Here is a 17158-nt window from a genome sequence, read left to right as displayed (position 1 = left end):
TTCCAAGTGTTTATAAATAAATAAATAAATAAATAAATAAATAAATAGCCAACGCCCTAACTCACCCCCATATGCCCTATAAATTTATCATAATTGTCAGTTTTAATTGTTAATTGTTAATCAAAAACATTGAAAAGATTGAAAATTGATTAATTGTTAATTGTAGATATTTGCGATTAACGATTGATCAATTGTTAATTGCGGTTCTCGCAACTAACAATTGATCAATCGTTAATTGCTGTTTCGCAATTGACAATTAATTAATTGTCAATCTTTAATTGCCAGAACAATTAAATTTTGCCCAACACTGACTCGGAGTTAGTGGAGGCGAAGCTGCAGAGCCTTCAACACCGCCGTAAAGTTAATTATAATTCTACACACAAAAATACACTTTATGAAACACATACTTTTTTTATTTGTTTTGTATGCATATGGTTTGCAATCCCAAGAGCTGCAGCTGTTCGACGAGTGCTGGTTCGCGGATTATTTTCGAAATGATCCAACACTGCCTCTTCCATGTCAAAATCATAAACACTTGGGTGATCTTCTGGCCTATCACCCCGGAGGGTTTGAAGCCTCAAAACCATATTCCGAAAATAGGCTGTAGAAGGAAGTTCGCAGCGTCCATGAGGTTCAGCTTCTGGTCTACCATAGATAAATCTCTCACAGTAGAGCTCGCGGGCTTGGTCTAATCTTCCGTCTGCTGCTCCGATGCACAGCATCATTATGAAATGATTATTCTGATATTCTGTATTACTTAGAAATGCCATTACTATGATTATTCCGAAATTGTTGAATACGAGATCCGCATCTCAATAGAATAACACGGGATGTCAGTGACAGAATGACCGGCAGCGTCAATATCCTATTATTTTTATTAATCAAAAACAAAACTTTATTTAATCTTATTGTATAAAAATGTTTCTAATTCTAAAATACCCTGCCATTTTTAAATAAAAATAAATTGAGCATTAAATTTTCAACAAAGGGCAATGCCAATTTATTATTTGATAGTAACTCGCTACGACCTTGAACTTCCACTGCACCTTTCGGTTACACCCTGTATATAAATTAATTACTATTGACAGTAATTATAATCCATTACTCTCGTATTCAAGTAGTTTTCAATATAGTGAATTTTGTTAAGTTTGAAGAAGAAATTGAATATGGTAAATTTTGGGGCGTTTACATTGTTGCAAGCCAAATAAAGCAGTACTGCAATGACGTTACAATTTAAATCAAATGTTTTAGTTTCGTTATATTTGTTTACATGTCCACTACGTGTATAGGTTAACTCCGGACATTTTTTCGTGGTTTTTTGTATTGGACCCGTCGTCCTTTCGTTAGTAAGTCAATGAAGACAGGCATAATGGCGAATCCTCACGTCACATTTCTTTAACGATGTTCTTATATACTGTACCATAAATAGCGATCAACGTTTTAAAACATTCCTGATCGCGTACAAGCAGGTCCAATTGTATCCACGCTACGTGCGCGTGTTCACATTTAAAGCGGCTTTGACTGAACTGGAAAGGAAAAATCGAAGTGTTAATAAGTTGTAAAAATAAATTTTACGAATAAATGGAATCTTGTTAAAGCTTACTTCGTGGTCAAAAATCGATTGACAGCCCATAGTATACATAGTATACGTTGGATACTTCTTGTTTCCTTGAACAGCGTCTATCAGGTCCAAGTCGGCGAAGCGCCCATTTTTCTCTTTGCTCACTAGAGATAAGTTCTCGAATGTTTACAACCTCAACTGATGGGAAGTGAAGATGGACGGCGAATGTGCATTATCCCCTAAAAGCTGTATGTGCACTCGATAGCACACAGATTCATCTAGATACTTAGTCTTTCTCTTTCTCGTATTCCTTCGATTTCGATATTACATTCTACAATGTTTAATAAAAGTGTGTCAATAGGTGGCCTAACATTAACCCCAGATGTGACATACGCTCCATACTCGCACTCGTGTCACAATATTGTTGATATGGCACCACTGCTGTCATTATAAAACTTTCGCGCTTAAGTATAGAACAGAATTAGTCTGCTGCGGTAAAAATACGTCCGGCACGGTAACTGGATCATCTTGAACAAGGCGGCGTCTTTAACCGTCATATGTTATGTGTCTTACCCTATGAGAAATGATCACTAATTGCACGCTCTTATCAAGTAGCAACGTGAATATTAAACCATTGTTTAAAATGAAACAACAAAAAGGGCGTCTCGGTCATTCATGCGTGCAATAGGTAGGTGCAGCTTTTTGTAGATTATTAGAAAATCTGGTTTCGGTTTTTGTATTCCGCATTGAAACTAGGAACCCTTGTAGTTGAGTCACGTCTGACTACCGGTTTGTCCATGTTAGAGATCTTTCACGTATATTGTTATGGCGTTGGTACGTATGTACATCGATGAGCCAAATGTAAAAATTAACTAATTTTCAATAAGAAATGATATAAAATCACTTGGACACACCAAAATGTACACTTACCTTATCTAATAGGATGTTGCTGGGTGGACTGGGTGGATAAAACGTAACAAAAAATTGTCTTGAGATAAAAACTGCTCGTTTCAGGGTGTCCATTAACTTTCGGACCACTGCTGCAACGAAACTGAAATAAATACCTCTTAGTGCTTTCTACACTTATTCAACAAACTCTGTAAGAAAGATCATTTTTGCAATACAGTTTTTTAACAGAATTTTTAAATGCTGTATTACAAAAATTATCTTTCTCACAGAGTTTGTTGTCTCTTCTAATCTTGCCTTTTGACAGTTGAAATAGCTGAAATTGAAACAGCCTTTGTAGTATACAAAAAAAAATTAAAGCACACCTTTGCTTTTTTTTTGCCATAAATTTGCTAACATTGAAAATTAACTTTTCCTACATGTGAGAGTAACCTCTACGTTACCTGTCCTCAAAGTGATTCGCATTTTTTTGACTCCGTATCTACTAAACTGTATGAATTTATCTTTCGAAAGTCTTTATTTTACCTTGTATCCCTAAGTTGTTTATGGCGATGGCGACGGCACTCGCCTCCTGTCCTGAATAACACGTCGTTTGTCAAGGTTTTCTCAGTTGTCCACAACAATGAGTATCGAAATGGTACGTCAGTACTCTGTCGGTCCGTTCGTTCACAACAATAAAGCACGCGGAACACAATGCATTTATTCCTTAACAATTAGCTATCAATATTTACGTTTGGGAGCGTGCAATGCAAACATAAAAAGCTATCTGGCTTGATAGCTTTCTCTTTATGGAACTACTTTTCTACTCTTGTACTTTAGTCTGTCAATTGTAATTTCATAAACCGCCGCCAAGTGTCGCCTGCACTCCAGTTAGCACATCTCCTTCTTATTTTCCGCTACTTTTACTTGTTAAGAAATTTTGAAAAGTTCATATACAAACATAAAAGAAAAACTTTTACATTGAAATATTTGTTTTTTTTTCGTACAATAAACTTGCGGCCCAACTGACTCGAAATTATAGCGAGTGTTAAACTTTCCTTTACCGTTTGTTAAAATAAGTACTCGCATTTATGATTCAATTACGAATGCACGTTTGTATCGTTAACAGAATATTTGGAAAGTGGCTATTAATGTAATCGCGATTGCGATCTAAACGGTTGCGGTCCGTCCCCGCGCCCCGCGCCCCCCGCCCCCCGCCCCGCGCTAGCACAGCCGACTCTAAGTTCACTGAAATATAAAAATAACGAGTGGTACCCCTTAAAAGGTCGGACAACTCGCCGCATTTCCGTCGCACACTCAGCCGCTTACTCAACGTGTAAAAAACTTACCTTTTCGTCGTTGTGCCCATACACGCGCATACCTATGTACTTGTTTTTGCATCAAGTTAATACTCGTGCATACAACTTTACATGCTTGTTCGGGGTTTATATACTACTTTGCGGTTCTCTCATCATTTGGAGATTGTTATGGGGACTGCAGAGTTTCGCTGCTATTAGTCTACTTGGTCGTTTAATGGCAAATGTAATGAAAGAACTTTACGTTCTTCCTAGAGTACAGAATAGTTGTGCGGTGAAAGGAAAAGGAGCTGGGAGACTAAACGACTGTTAACCTGTACAACGACTACTCACATTTTTTTTACGTAATTTTAGCTATGAGCGTTTAGAGATATGCCTGTGAAGTTTTCTTTAAACCTAGAATAACACGTACGTTGTAGAATTATGGAATAGAACGGCCTCAAGTGAAGTAGGAGGATGTTGCTTAACATGGTTGTTCGGTTTATAGAGCAAGGGGCGCTGAAAAGCCCCTCTCTGTGTTGGATATACATATAAATATATGTATTCTGTATTTTAGTGCTATTATTCATACCAGCAAACGGCGCATTCATTTCTCTGTTATTGGGTTCATTGCGTCGGCCTCTGACACGATGTTGTAAAGCAAAATATTTTTTAGTTTTCATAACCATATAATGTTTATTTGACTATTTATAACTCGTTATTGCTTGTTAATTATTTAGAGTTGGTGGTTTTATCAAATATTACGATTTTCAATCAATTATTCAGTCATATTTTGCAGGAATATAATTACACCGTTTCCGTTTTAGTTTAACATTACATCGTGGTAATCCATTGATTAATAAATTCAAATATATGCCAGACGTGTAATATGAACCACCAGCTGAGCCTTTGCACAGCCGAGAAAAGGTTTTCCTTGATCTCGATATCGGTTATCGGAAGGCTTCACGTTTATTTCGAGCTAAAATCATCAGCTCATTGTAATTCTGTGTACATAAACAAGACATGACACAAAGTCGTAATAGTTGGACCAAGTCGGTACCGTTTTGACAATATTCAGCCAACTGCTTCGAAATTATTTTAAAATGAACTAAGCTGTACGGAACGTAATGTTTAATAAACCAAAAGCGAAATCTTCAGACTTGTTTATTTCTGATAAAATTCTATGTTGTCTTATCACAGCGTCACTTAATGGGTGTACGAAAAAAAGGGATATGTGCACCAACCGGGTATTACAACTTGCTCACTAAGAAAGCAACGATTGCCAATAGTAATCGTTTGAGAATATCATCAATTGGTCGCGAGACGATTTTCACAATTTTCCATGAGCGTAGTTTTTCTCTCGATTGTAAGAGTGTGCTCGGGCCGCACCTCCGCCCGATCGCACCTCCAGTCGCCGATCGGAAAGGAGCGCGGGGTGACGTACGCCGCGCCGCCGCCATATCACGCGATCCGCTACTGTTTCTCAAGTCATACGAATGCGTATTTGTTTATATGCGCTATTATTATATACTCAGGCATTTACTTGTTCTATACTTCCAACAAGTTATTATTTAAAGTAAATTAAGTCTTTAAATTATTTGTACAAACATTTATACTCGGTATTATTTTTCGGAAAAGTGATGTTTTAGATTTTACTTCTATATTATAAGAATAACCAAGTACACAGTGTGGAAAAACTCATTTGTTTCCAACATGTATTATGTGAAGGTTATTTTACACAGTATTTGTGTTTGAATTCGTTCGTAACTTCTTAATGGTATTTATAATTCTATTGATTTATTATAATTACTATGTACAAGGAGTGCGGCGTTTACATTATAAATATTTTTCTATTTTCACCTGCTGTTCTGTTTGACTACAATTTATTTTTTTGTGTAATTAGCACTTTTTGTGCTCACTGGGAAAGTTCGTTTTGCTACACTTTTGCAGTTTTCGTTTTAAATCCGAATGAGGTTGTGTTTTTGTTTTATATTATTCAACTTGCTGTGCCCGCGATTTCAAACGTCTCCTAGTAATATATAAAAAGAAAGCCGCGTTGATTGGTTGTTTTGTACGTATTCGTCACTGCGCACTGTAATGCTTCCATGTATATGTTTACTTTAAAATATTGAAATTACAGACAATTCACTGATAATGTTATGTGCAATTTACTGCGTAATAGTACATATATGCACGTATTATAATAATTTCTATTATATTAAAAAATCTATGAAGCCGTGGTAGCCTAACGGTTTGACCTACTGTCTCTCAAGCAGAAGGTCGTAGGTTCGAATCCGGGCTCTTACGTCTGAGCTTCTCGGAATTTATGTGCGAAATTTAATTTGAAATTTATCAGCTTCTCGGTGAAGGAAAACATCGTGATGAAACCTACACGTCGAAGAAGGTTCACAACCCTCGGAAAACGTGTTAAGTCCCCAACCCGCATAGAACCAGCGTGGCGGACTAGGGCCTTAGTCCTCGTCTGAAAGGATACCCGTGCCCAGCAGTGGGACATATAAATGGGTTGATTATGATGATGATGATGATGATGAAAAATCTATACATTTTGTTGGGGTACCAAATAATTAAATAAAAATAACTGTAATTACGTAGTCGCGGCGAAGTCAACTATAAGAAGACGCACTGTTCAAACTATGTAAATTTTAACAATAGGCATAACATCCCATTACATTCGAATTCGTTTCATGTATTATGTTTATGGAAAAGTTAACGTGTACCTTTGTGTATTTCGTCGGCGTCGGCATAATGTGAAGATTTCGCGTTGAGTTTCAGAACTAAGAAAGACAATTACTTACTTAGTTGTTTACCGCTTTTGCTGTGTTCATATTGCACACCGTACCTTTTTTCCAAGTTATGAAGTACGATCTCGTCATGAGGTGGTTTTTGATTTTATTATCCGCACAAATCAAAGTGTAACACTGGGGCGTGAAGTTTATTGCTTTATTTAATATCTATTAGACTAGAAGTTTGTTTTTTTTTCTTATCATGTATCGTTATTTTGTACCCATATCAACATATGATTCGCAGTGTATTACATTTTTAACAAATAGTCCGATGTGAATGTTGTTGTGGGGTGCTTGTGCTACAAAATATACACATACACACATATTTCTATTGAGTGGCATTTCATCCCTTTTTACGGACTTTTTACTAAGCGCAATAACTGAACTTATTTATTCTGTCGAAATTCAGCTGCTTCACACCATATATTTACCACGAAAAGCAATCAACGTCGATTGGACTCTATTATTCAGCTGTGCCTAAAATTAGAGGCCTTTCACAAACAAAATGTGAAATTATAACACTCCCTGGACATAGTCACTTTACTGCGAATCACCATCTGAGAATGAGGCAAACGATTATCAGAGTTGTTTGGATTCTGCACTACATCTATTAGTGATATTTTCCATTGATTGATTTCTCCACGTTCATTGCTTCCAGGCACATAAAAACTTTATTTCCTGGGTATTGCAGTAAGTATTGTATAAATTACACCATCAGTCAACAACCCGAGGTAAGACCCTTGAGAGGTTGGGCAACACGCCAGACTGTCGTGTAATAGTGTGTTCCCTGGAGGCAGTTGCTGCACTTTACGTATGTCTATAGAAAGTAATCATCTAGAAAGAATATACTGGAGTGGAGTCATCTGCCTGTTACGCATAAAAAATATCATTGAAGACTTTACAGTGATTTTACAAAGCATAACTTGTTAACTTGTGACAATCACTATTAGTATTGTTCACATTATGATATTTTATCTTCTGCTTGTGCTGATGCACATGATGGAGAAAAACAGTTCGGGTATTGCATAATATTTTTCATAGTCGTTAAGCGAAATGATAGCGATAATGAATTAACCTCGCTCTTGCACGAGGAACGATTGACGAGAAGCAGAGCGAATTTTCTACTTCACTACGCAAGTCTATTGGACGGCGTTAGCACTCAAAATTTTCTTTGCTTGCTGATAATTTCAATAACTCGTGTAGAAGTTTATCTATTCATTTAGTAATTTTGAAGACACCACATTGGTGGACCTAACAACACTTGATGACCAATCAAGTGTCGCCTCTCGCTGCCGGGAAGTCGACAACAATGGATGATGGGTCGGGAGTGATTTAAATTGTCTCTCAATCGACGCTTCCGGCGAAACCCGCCGGCGCGCGGCGGCGGACGGGCCGGACGGGCCGGACAACTGCCAGGGAACACATTCACGGCTCGTTCTCTCATTGTTTGCCCTTATTTAATTCAGGATTCTTTTTAATCCACCGAAATCTCTCAGAGAGGCCTTTCTATCATTAGAACGACCTCATTTTGTTTTACGACTTTTATATTGAAACGAATGCACTGTCGATGCGCGTGGGCTAAATCTAGCGATGGTTATTTTCAATCTAAAGGATTGCGATTTTGTTTAATTTAAAACCAATAGGTCAGAACAAGCGACTTCTCCCACGATTCTTTTGTTTCATCATTTCGGTTCACTAACACCCGGTTGCAGCGTTGTTCGCGCTATTTGTATAATTCTCCGTCGCGGTCGAACCCCAACATAATTTTAGCCTCTTCATAATTTGACTTGACCTCTGAATGTAATAAAGTCAATAAAACTCATGGATTGTCGGATTGTCGATAGTCCCAGTTTACTGGTCGAGTAGGGCGCTACATCTCTATATCGACGTAATGTGAAAGGCGAAATAGTCGAGCTCTTCATTAAATACTCGAATTATTCGGAGCTCTTGTCAATTACCGCGTGAACGTGTGTACAGTCAAGCTTTTGTTGCGTGCCCCCAGTTCGGTCGCCCTTCGTCATTCAACTAATTGCCAAACATTCACATAGAACCTTTTAAAATAAATTGCTATGATTAATTGGAATGGTTAGTTCCTGTTATGTTACCTAGTACTCCAACGCGCATCGACTTGGCAAGTGACGCACAAATTTTCGTATTGTGCTGTCGCCCCTCTTTGCAATGCGAATGATGTCTACGTAGTGTCGCGTACATGTGAGATCATATTCGTATATTGTAGAATTGAGTCTGACAGAAGGTTATACACGGCTTGTCGGTTTTGTCTTCCTACGCGTCTTGGTTCGCTTTGACAAACGGTTAATTTCCATTATATAGGTATTGGTTGTAGTTCCGTTCTTCTAATATCAACGCGAAACTATTGTCTTGCGCGTAATTCTGCTCGTGAAGTTTCTTACGCTAAAGAGAAACCACATCTACATCAATGTTGCCATCAAACGTATGAATCTTGTGCCCACGGCGTAACACTTACATACAATGATGAGAATTATATTCTTACTCTTTTCTATAGTTAGTGTATTGACTGACACTAATGTTCTGTAGTGCAATTTTACCTATACAATTTCACAATTTTGCATTCCCTCTACAGACATTGTGTCACTTGTGAAGAATTCTTAAGTCGGTTGGATTGCAAATCACATATTTTTTATAACATCAAGTGACGGGACGAACAAGTCGTGCGCCTGATGGTAAGCTATATGCCTGTCTATAACAGTTACAGTGCCACTCAGAGCTTTAAATTGCAAAGATCGGAGACGCACTACCACTGCGCTCGTCACCCTGAGACATAAGTTGACAAGTCCCATGTGCCTGTAATTTCATCAGCACCCTTACCCTTCAAAACCGAAACACAGTAATGTTCACATTACTGCTTGGCGGCAGAAACAGGTAAGGTGGCAGTACCACCCTGGATGAATTCTTACACAAGGAGCTCTACTGCTTTCGTGCGTGTATTTTCTTGCATGTTGATCGCTTCGCGTTTAAACCCGTAAGCCACTGGTATGGCGGTTGTTTGTTAGTCACGCTATTTATATAGTCAACACTGTGTGAAAGTTGGTGGTTCATCAGCGTTCGCGCTACGTCGCCGCTTTGAGCCTAATGCCACCACTGCTGATTTCCTTTACTTTGCACATACTGTGAAGTAGCAGATGATATGAAGCAATTTGGAACCTGCCTAAATCAACGTTATGGTACAAAACTTAAACGTATCGTTAATTTATGTTAATAATATTTGCACTACGCATTTGAAAACGCACTCGTGGGCCGGTGGGCTGCATTCGTTACTGTTAATTTGACTTAGAACATTGCCGTCCTCAATGTCGGTTGATTAGCATCGAGTGGCATTGACGTAAGCCACAATACACTTTCCATGCGAATACAGAACCTCCGAAGGAGCGGACAAAGTACACATATTACGAGTCCAATTGGGCGATCAATTTTCTAGCTTTAGTTTAACCTTGGGCTTGTACATGTTTCGTTTCAAATGCAAGTACACAACTGACATTTGAAGCTTTCCCATTGACACAAGGCGCGGTCAACGCAACCAAAATGTTATGTTCGAGTGGTTATCCTGTTCCTGTCCTATTTACTACTCAAGTTTAAAAGTACATCAAGAGCCGAATAAATATGAGGCCGGCGCCAGATATCTTTTAAGCCGACGTGCGCTCGGTCTGCATGCACTATAAAACCGGATATAAAATGTCCGTCGATGGATGCATTTAACGAGCGATAAAAGGGCCACTGAGCCCTAATTGTTCAACGGCCAGGGAGTCCTTTCCTTGCGGGCACATGTTTGTGCCGTCCGCTGAATTTTTACGAGTTCGTTGGTAATAAACTTGAACGAGCTACTTGACTGTGGACTTCTCCCGCATGTACGGATTGTTCATTTTATAATAAAAGTTTAAGTTAGATCCTAATTTACTGGTTGACATCCTTTTAATGTCCAGTTGATACTTGAAGCCAAACGACTTTTACTACGGTGACCTTCGTATCGAGTTGGATTAACATTTACTATAGAACTGATTTATTTTTCGCAATATGAAAGTGGCCGCACATCAACACCGTATCACACCATACCACACCATAAATGACAGTACCAGTCAAAATGCAAGATTAATTAATCTTAGATTTTATTAGTGGGATTTTACTGATAAGGTAATATCGTTCGATGCGACTCTATTTTATTACTTCCCCTTGTACCAAATGTACTAAGGAAGTGCTAACATGCATCTAGTGCGACTGAGGCTGCAGCGTGCATAGATATCTCTCGGTTCCGATTGGCTGCCGACGCGTGAGGAATGCGCCTCGCTCGAGCGACACTAGAAACCGTCGTCGGCAACGGAATGTTCGCATCTCCTCTATGTATCGACGGTTTTTGAATAGCTTCCATAATTGATTAGCCAATCACGTTACGCAGTTGAGCACTACATCTGTAATGCTTCCCCGTCGCCTGGAATTATATTGTACACGTGTCATGTCCTTTGAACTGCGAATTGCGCTCTTTTGAATCAAGAGAATTCATAGCTCAGCATCTTTTTCTACACGTACTTTCAATTAACCTAACTTCACTTTTTTGACATCCGATTAATTAATTATGCCGGCAATCACAAAGCGTTGAATAAGCAGAATAGTAAATACGCAAATTCTAATTTTATTTTATATTTATCTTTCAATAATTATTAAATATAGATAAGAAGGTATTTATTGCGTGGAGTCATTTATTTGGTAGACCGATAATAAAATAATTGGCGTGAAGAATTCAAAAGCTCTTTAGTCTCATTTGATGCTTTTTAGTTTTTCATTTATTGGTTCACTTACAGTTATTATAATATTATATACAATAAATTCATCATTAGTGAACACAGCTTACAAAAACAACGTAAATGTTGATAAAAGATGAGCTTAAAAAGAAGAAGTAAATTAAAAATATGAAATATAAACGAAAATTTCAATAAATACCATAAGTAATGTATCTATGATAAATACAAGAGAACAAGGATTTGATAGACAAATCGGTTCAAACTTCGAACTTCCCATTACGCGGTCTTCACCCTCCCGTCATTATAGTGGCCAATTTATGATGGTGGATTGTAACAATCAAATACTCTTAAATGTTCTACCTCCTACCTACCTCGCATAGTTTGATAACATTTTCACTAAGTGAAAAGTGAGATATTAATTTTAGATTGTGACAGACTCGTTGCATTGCCAACGGGGCGCTTGGGTTTGAAACCGATATCAAATTGACATGACATACACACTTTCATTCTTTTGCACTATATATTAATATATGCTACTGAAGAGAGTACCGAGGTTAAGAAGTCTTAAGATGTATTTTGTTAAAATTCACATTAAACTAGTATTAAGAGCTAAATATGAGATAGGGTATTTAATGTACAGAAACCTGAAATATGGGAATGTTTTTTAATTTAGCACCCTAATCTTCTACTTTACACACCAAACAGTTACAATGTATGGTACTTTGTGTTTAGATATGATGAAATTGTCATTGTAGACTGATTTATCATAGCCACCGTTAGTTGCCTTCGCGCACAATGACGGGATATTGCGCCCCCGCTCCCGTGTCCGCACACTTACGAAACAAATATTTTTATTTTCACTTGAAACTAACACTGCAAAGCCTTTTGGCTACCGCCGGAAAGAATTTTATCGCCTCGTTAAATCAATATAACATATACCACAATTGTGGGATATTGTGGACTACATAGCGTGAATTGTTTAACGAAAGCGGTGGGAGATGAAATCAGCGTCTTATACGAGTGTATAAGAGATTTACTATCCAACCGTAACATAACAGTAGGCGCCGCTTTTGTAGGCCAGTGTCGGCTCTTAATCGCCATCTTCGCGTAACTGCTCCCCTTCATAACCTCCACTCGTGTGTAAATTGTGATATGTAAGTGTTTGCAGTGACAGTGCAGTGACTAACGACACATGGCGAGAGACAATTGATGGTAGGGAGGTGAAATGAACATTTTTGTGCAAAATGCTCAAATATCACCGCCGGTCACACAGACATAAGTCTCCAGTGCAATGTTTACGATGGAGGTAAATTACGTTGGCCTTCGATACCAATATTATTTAGCTGCAGGAATACGCAATGCAAATACAAAATAATTAATTGGATTGGAATTGGAATTCTATAAAGTTTCCAAAATGGAAGTGAGCTATAATTTTATGAATGAATTGTCTGGGCGAGGATGGTCAGTGCTGGGGCAATAAACCCGTTCAGCAAGTCATTGGTTTGCTCAAATGGCGTTTTGTAGGTTATGTCTGAAATTATGACAAATTCCTGGCAGTCATTTGGCAGTGCTCATGATAAATAGTTTCGAAATAAGTTGCCTAAAAATAAAGTCTAAAGTGGCGGACCAAAATTCGTATTTTACATTTTCATTAATACATTACGATTGTGGACGCGTGCGACGAAGTGCATTTATTTACGTTCGTAATGAACATCGCAGATCGTCTGGCGATTCCGACGCGACGAGCACGGCAGCGGTGGAGACTACCTTGGAGCGGCTGCGCGGCACCCGTGGAGCCCTCGAGGAGCTGTGGTCAGACCGCGAACGACGGCTCGAACTCACTCTGCGGTTGCGACACTTTGAAAGAGATGCGCTTGAGGTCTGTATTTTTTGTATGTGCTTGTTTGACGATCCAAAAGGCCGGCTGGCCTTTGTCACATTTGGTACTAGGTACGAGTTCCTCATTGCAGTCTTTAGGCTGTATCACAATTACTATTGTCTGCGTATCCTACAATTATAAAGTTAATGCGATATATATTGCACTGTGATTTGTTGTGGAAAAGACAAAAAGACATTTATAACAACAAATAAAAAAATAAAATAAATAAAAATAAAAGCGCAATTTCGTTCCTAACCACGTAATACCACGTAAGTGATGTCGAGATTGATTGAGACTCCAATTGAGGATTCAGGAGGAGAGATTGAGGCATTCATTTTGACAACAAATTAACGCTTGTTGAATTGTATTGATAATATGGTGAGTAAGGCCTCGCAAATGTTGCGATTTCTACTGCGTTATATTAAAAGTTTTCGAATGTAATAGTAGTTTAGTACGTAGAACTTTTGAGGACCGCAGTGACATTAGGAGACCATACTCTTTGCGTTTAGAACGTGTACAAAAAATATTTATTTGGCACTTAATGTGCTCGTGTGGCATCTCCAAGAAAAAACTCGCACCGTACCAGCGTTTATTACATTTCGATACTATGTTTTTGGATAATCGAAGAACTGCCTATGAGATGTCAATGGTGTCAAAAATGTTTTATCATGAAGTGATCGGCGAGGTGACTGCTCTCAGCTGTTTAAAAAATTCAAATTGCGTGTTCCCATAAGGTATCTTCGTAACAAAATTACTCCATTTAGGTTTCCATTTCGCAAAACCGTATTTGGTTCATATTCACCAGTTGCAAGGTTGTTTAAGACGGTAAATAATTACAGTGACATAAGTGATATTCCCCACGGTTGTCCTCCTTTCAGGACCTGTTAAAAATTTTAATTTCTTAAGTTCAGTCAAATTATTTATTACGTAAAAGTAGTGTACGCATCAATTTGCAATCATATTGTTATTTGTCAAAATTGTAAGTGTTCGTTTTTTTAAATGTTAGTGAAACATGTTATGTTTTAGTGCATGTTGTGTTTACCTCTATGCGTTTGTGGCAATTAGAATAAAAACCTTGTCACACCTTGTTAAGGTATGATAAGATATAAGTAATGTTGTACACAGATGTTGGTAAACGTAATAAATAAATAAAAAACAATAACGTGTATAAATCAGTCAACTTGCAATAAAAATATAAAAATGTCTCGCCATTGTCTTATGCAAAAGTGTTGGCAGTGGTCCAGCAACATTTTGTACACCATCGCCCATAACACATCACGGTGTATTGACTCGCGCACAATGAAATTCTTACTTAAAAGTCAACCGTGGCATTTCTGATAACAAGCTTCATTGATATCAATTTTTTTGACGGGTTTGGTATACAATTGATAGTACGGTAGGGTAAAGAAATAAGCAAGTAATAAAAAAATAATTCAATATTAACTTTAAAATGGTTTGACGTGCGATAGATATGAATATAGTTATTCCTCCAAACTTGTTTTGTGTAATCACCTTATTGTCAGCATTCCTCATACTGTACTATACTGTATTCTGGCAAATTAACGTATTATAAAATAACCTATTCTAAGGCACAGCCCCATATCTTTCTACATTAGTTTTGATTATAGTGACCGTCCCTACAAACCCTGAGAGCATACGAGAAGGGTACTCACAAGGGCGCGCACAGGAAGCTTATAAGTTCAGGTTGTGACCCGAGATCAGTCAGGGTTGTCACAGACCTCTGTCACTTGACTTCATCCGGTTCCTCGAGAGGCTAGTGCCTCGGTTGAACCGCCCCGGGTGCACGTAAAGTACCCTCCCTATTTTCTATAGATTGGTACCGGAACTGTAGGCGCGCTCACTTTCCGTTGCGCATTGCACAACTAGCGGTTTTAATTCTAAGGTACAGTTAAGGATACTAAGGGATAGTCGTTTTTAATCAGTTAATTTCTTATTGAGTTCTTAGGTTTTCGCGATTGTTACACATTGGAAATGAAACTATTTTTCTATATTTATATAATCTCTTGTGTCAAACTTCGTTAAGCTTGTCCTTCATTTTGACTTTCTCTTGAATCCTAGCCGAGAAAAGAAAACAATGCCATTGTATATATAAAGCTGTGTCCATCATTATAGTGACACATTAGGCTCTGAGGATAAGCGCCTAAAACAGCACAACGTTACACAGTACTCCATTTATATTTTTACCCCAGAACCTGTAGATTATCTTCTTTCCCTTGTATGGTTGTTCGATGTATATGGTAATATCTGGCTGCAGGTGAGAATTTCTCCTAGTATTTTGCATTGTACATATTTCTATAGTCTTTAAAATGACAGTCAATAGCGCAAAAGTGTTTCCCGCTTGCAAGCAGCTAGTGATTGCAGGCGGGAAGCACTGTGCTAAATATTTTATCGAACATCGACTGTATGTTATTCACGCTTAAATAGCCGAACATGTTTCATTTGAGTCATGATCGTCCCATTATTCTTTCAACTGCTGGGCACGGGTTACTTTCAATTGTTCATTTTTGTTAGTTTATATGTATATGCGTTACATTTATGTCTAGGAGACATTTTAAAAATTTTACGTTTTTCATTTTAATTCTATATAGGTATATTTATTATAATTTTATTCATATCGGTCTGTTCTTATTGAAATGAATATGAAAAACAATTTATTTCGATACTAGTAAGCCAATTGTCAAAATAAGAATAAAGAAGGTAATAAGCATTGACTTACAAATAAATGGACATCGAGTCCGCGCTAAAAAGTGTCCGAACTTACAGGGCGTTAAAATCGTATACATGGCGTCAATCACGCTTTAGTCTTCGTTTGTTCGACTGACAGCGCGCGAATGATCCCGTATTGTAAAACCTTGTAAAAATTACTCAACTAAAGTGAAAAAAACAGGGTGGTATATCATATTTTCAGTAAGTACTACATTGTGTTATCATAGTTATCATTTAAAAGTGTTATTTTATGCACTAATATATACAGGGTGGAACGGAACGACCGACAAAGCCGAAAATATCACGTTGAGAACCCAACATACATGAGTTTTATTTACTTTAAATGTAAAATCAGAGCAGTTGAAAAATATTCGTCCAGATTTAAAACTTTCGCGGTGCAACAACCCTAAGCGAATCAATCGTGTTAGTACATCTACTGCCCCACAGGCGGCGTTCGTGTCATTGCCACTCGCAGAAGAAATAAGTGCTCTCACTTGAATAGGTAATTAAAAAACATTGAACTTACTTTAAATTAAAAGGATGTTCGATTTGTCCAGGTCCCCTTTACTCTTGCAGACATCCCAGACACATTCCTGGGTGTGCCGGTCATACGCCGATATGGTTTTCCACGCAAACACACTAATACATTTTACTTGCTTAACACCAGCACTACTTAATAACGGCATTATTCCAATAAGTTGCTGTCACAACCCAAAAACTAACAAGTAAACGTTGTTTTTTTGTTGTAAACACGAGAAAAACATGAGACCACGAGTTACCATACAACCAGGCATTTTGAACTAATTTATGAATGAAAAAGTGTTACCAACTAGACTAAAGCAAATATCACTAAACAGAATGGTCCCAGTACAGGTAAAAGACTCCTGAATACTAAGATAAAAATAATATTAAATTATAAACGATTAAACCTAATTAAATACGCGCCAAAAAATACCAATTTTTTTTTGTCGCTAGAAATAAAAGACGCTTTTGATTTCAAATCATCACATAAAGGGACAAAGTCGCTTAATTGGCAACTCTGCATAGAGATGCGCGCGGCGGCGGCGTACGCGTCGGATATCATTGATTATTAAATATCTAAATGTTAATTTCAAAAAGACAATTATGATAAAGAAATAACTTTCGCAATAATCGTATTGTCTGGTATAAGTACCATGAGCAATTCAAAAGTAAAAGTAAAGTAAATGCAGGTCGTTTAAAATTGTAATAAATAA

General features: G+C 37.7%; 1 protein-coding gene across 1 annotated transcript in view; it reads left to right on the top strand.

Moving 5' to 3' along the window:
• Positions 1 to 17158, top strand: part of LOC113239176 (triple functional domain protein) — a 154679-nt gene that overhangs the window by 38623 nt on the left and 98898 nt on the right. Inside the window, exon 13 of the mRNA XM_026476045.1 lies at positions 13037 to 13196. Coding sequence (XP_026331830.1) covers positions 13037 to 13196 — 160 coding nt within the window. The remainder of the gene's footprint in view (positions 1 to 13036; positions 13197 to 17158) is intronic.

The sequence above is a fragment of the Hyposmocoma kahamanoa genome, unplaced genomic scaffold (genome assembly GCF_003589595.1).
Source record: "Hyposmocoma kahamanoa isolate Upper Pololo Valley unplaced genomic scaffold, ASM358959v1 99702, whole genome shotgun sequence".
Classification (NCBI taxonomy): domain Eukaryota; kingdom Metazoa; phylum Arthropoda; class Insecta; order Lepidoptera; family Cosmopterigidae; genus Hyposmocoma; species Hyposmocoma kahamanoa.
This window is presented reverse-complemented; position numbering and strand designations above follow the sequence as displayed.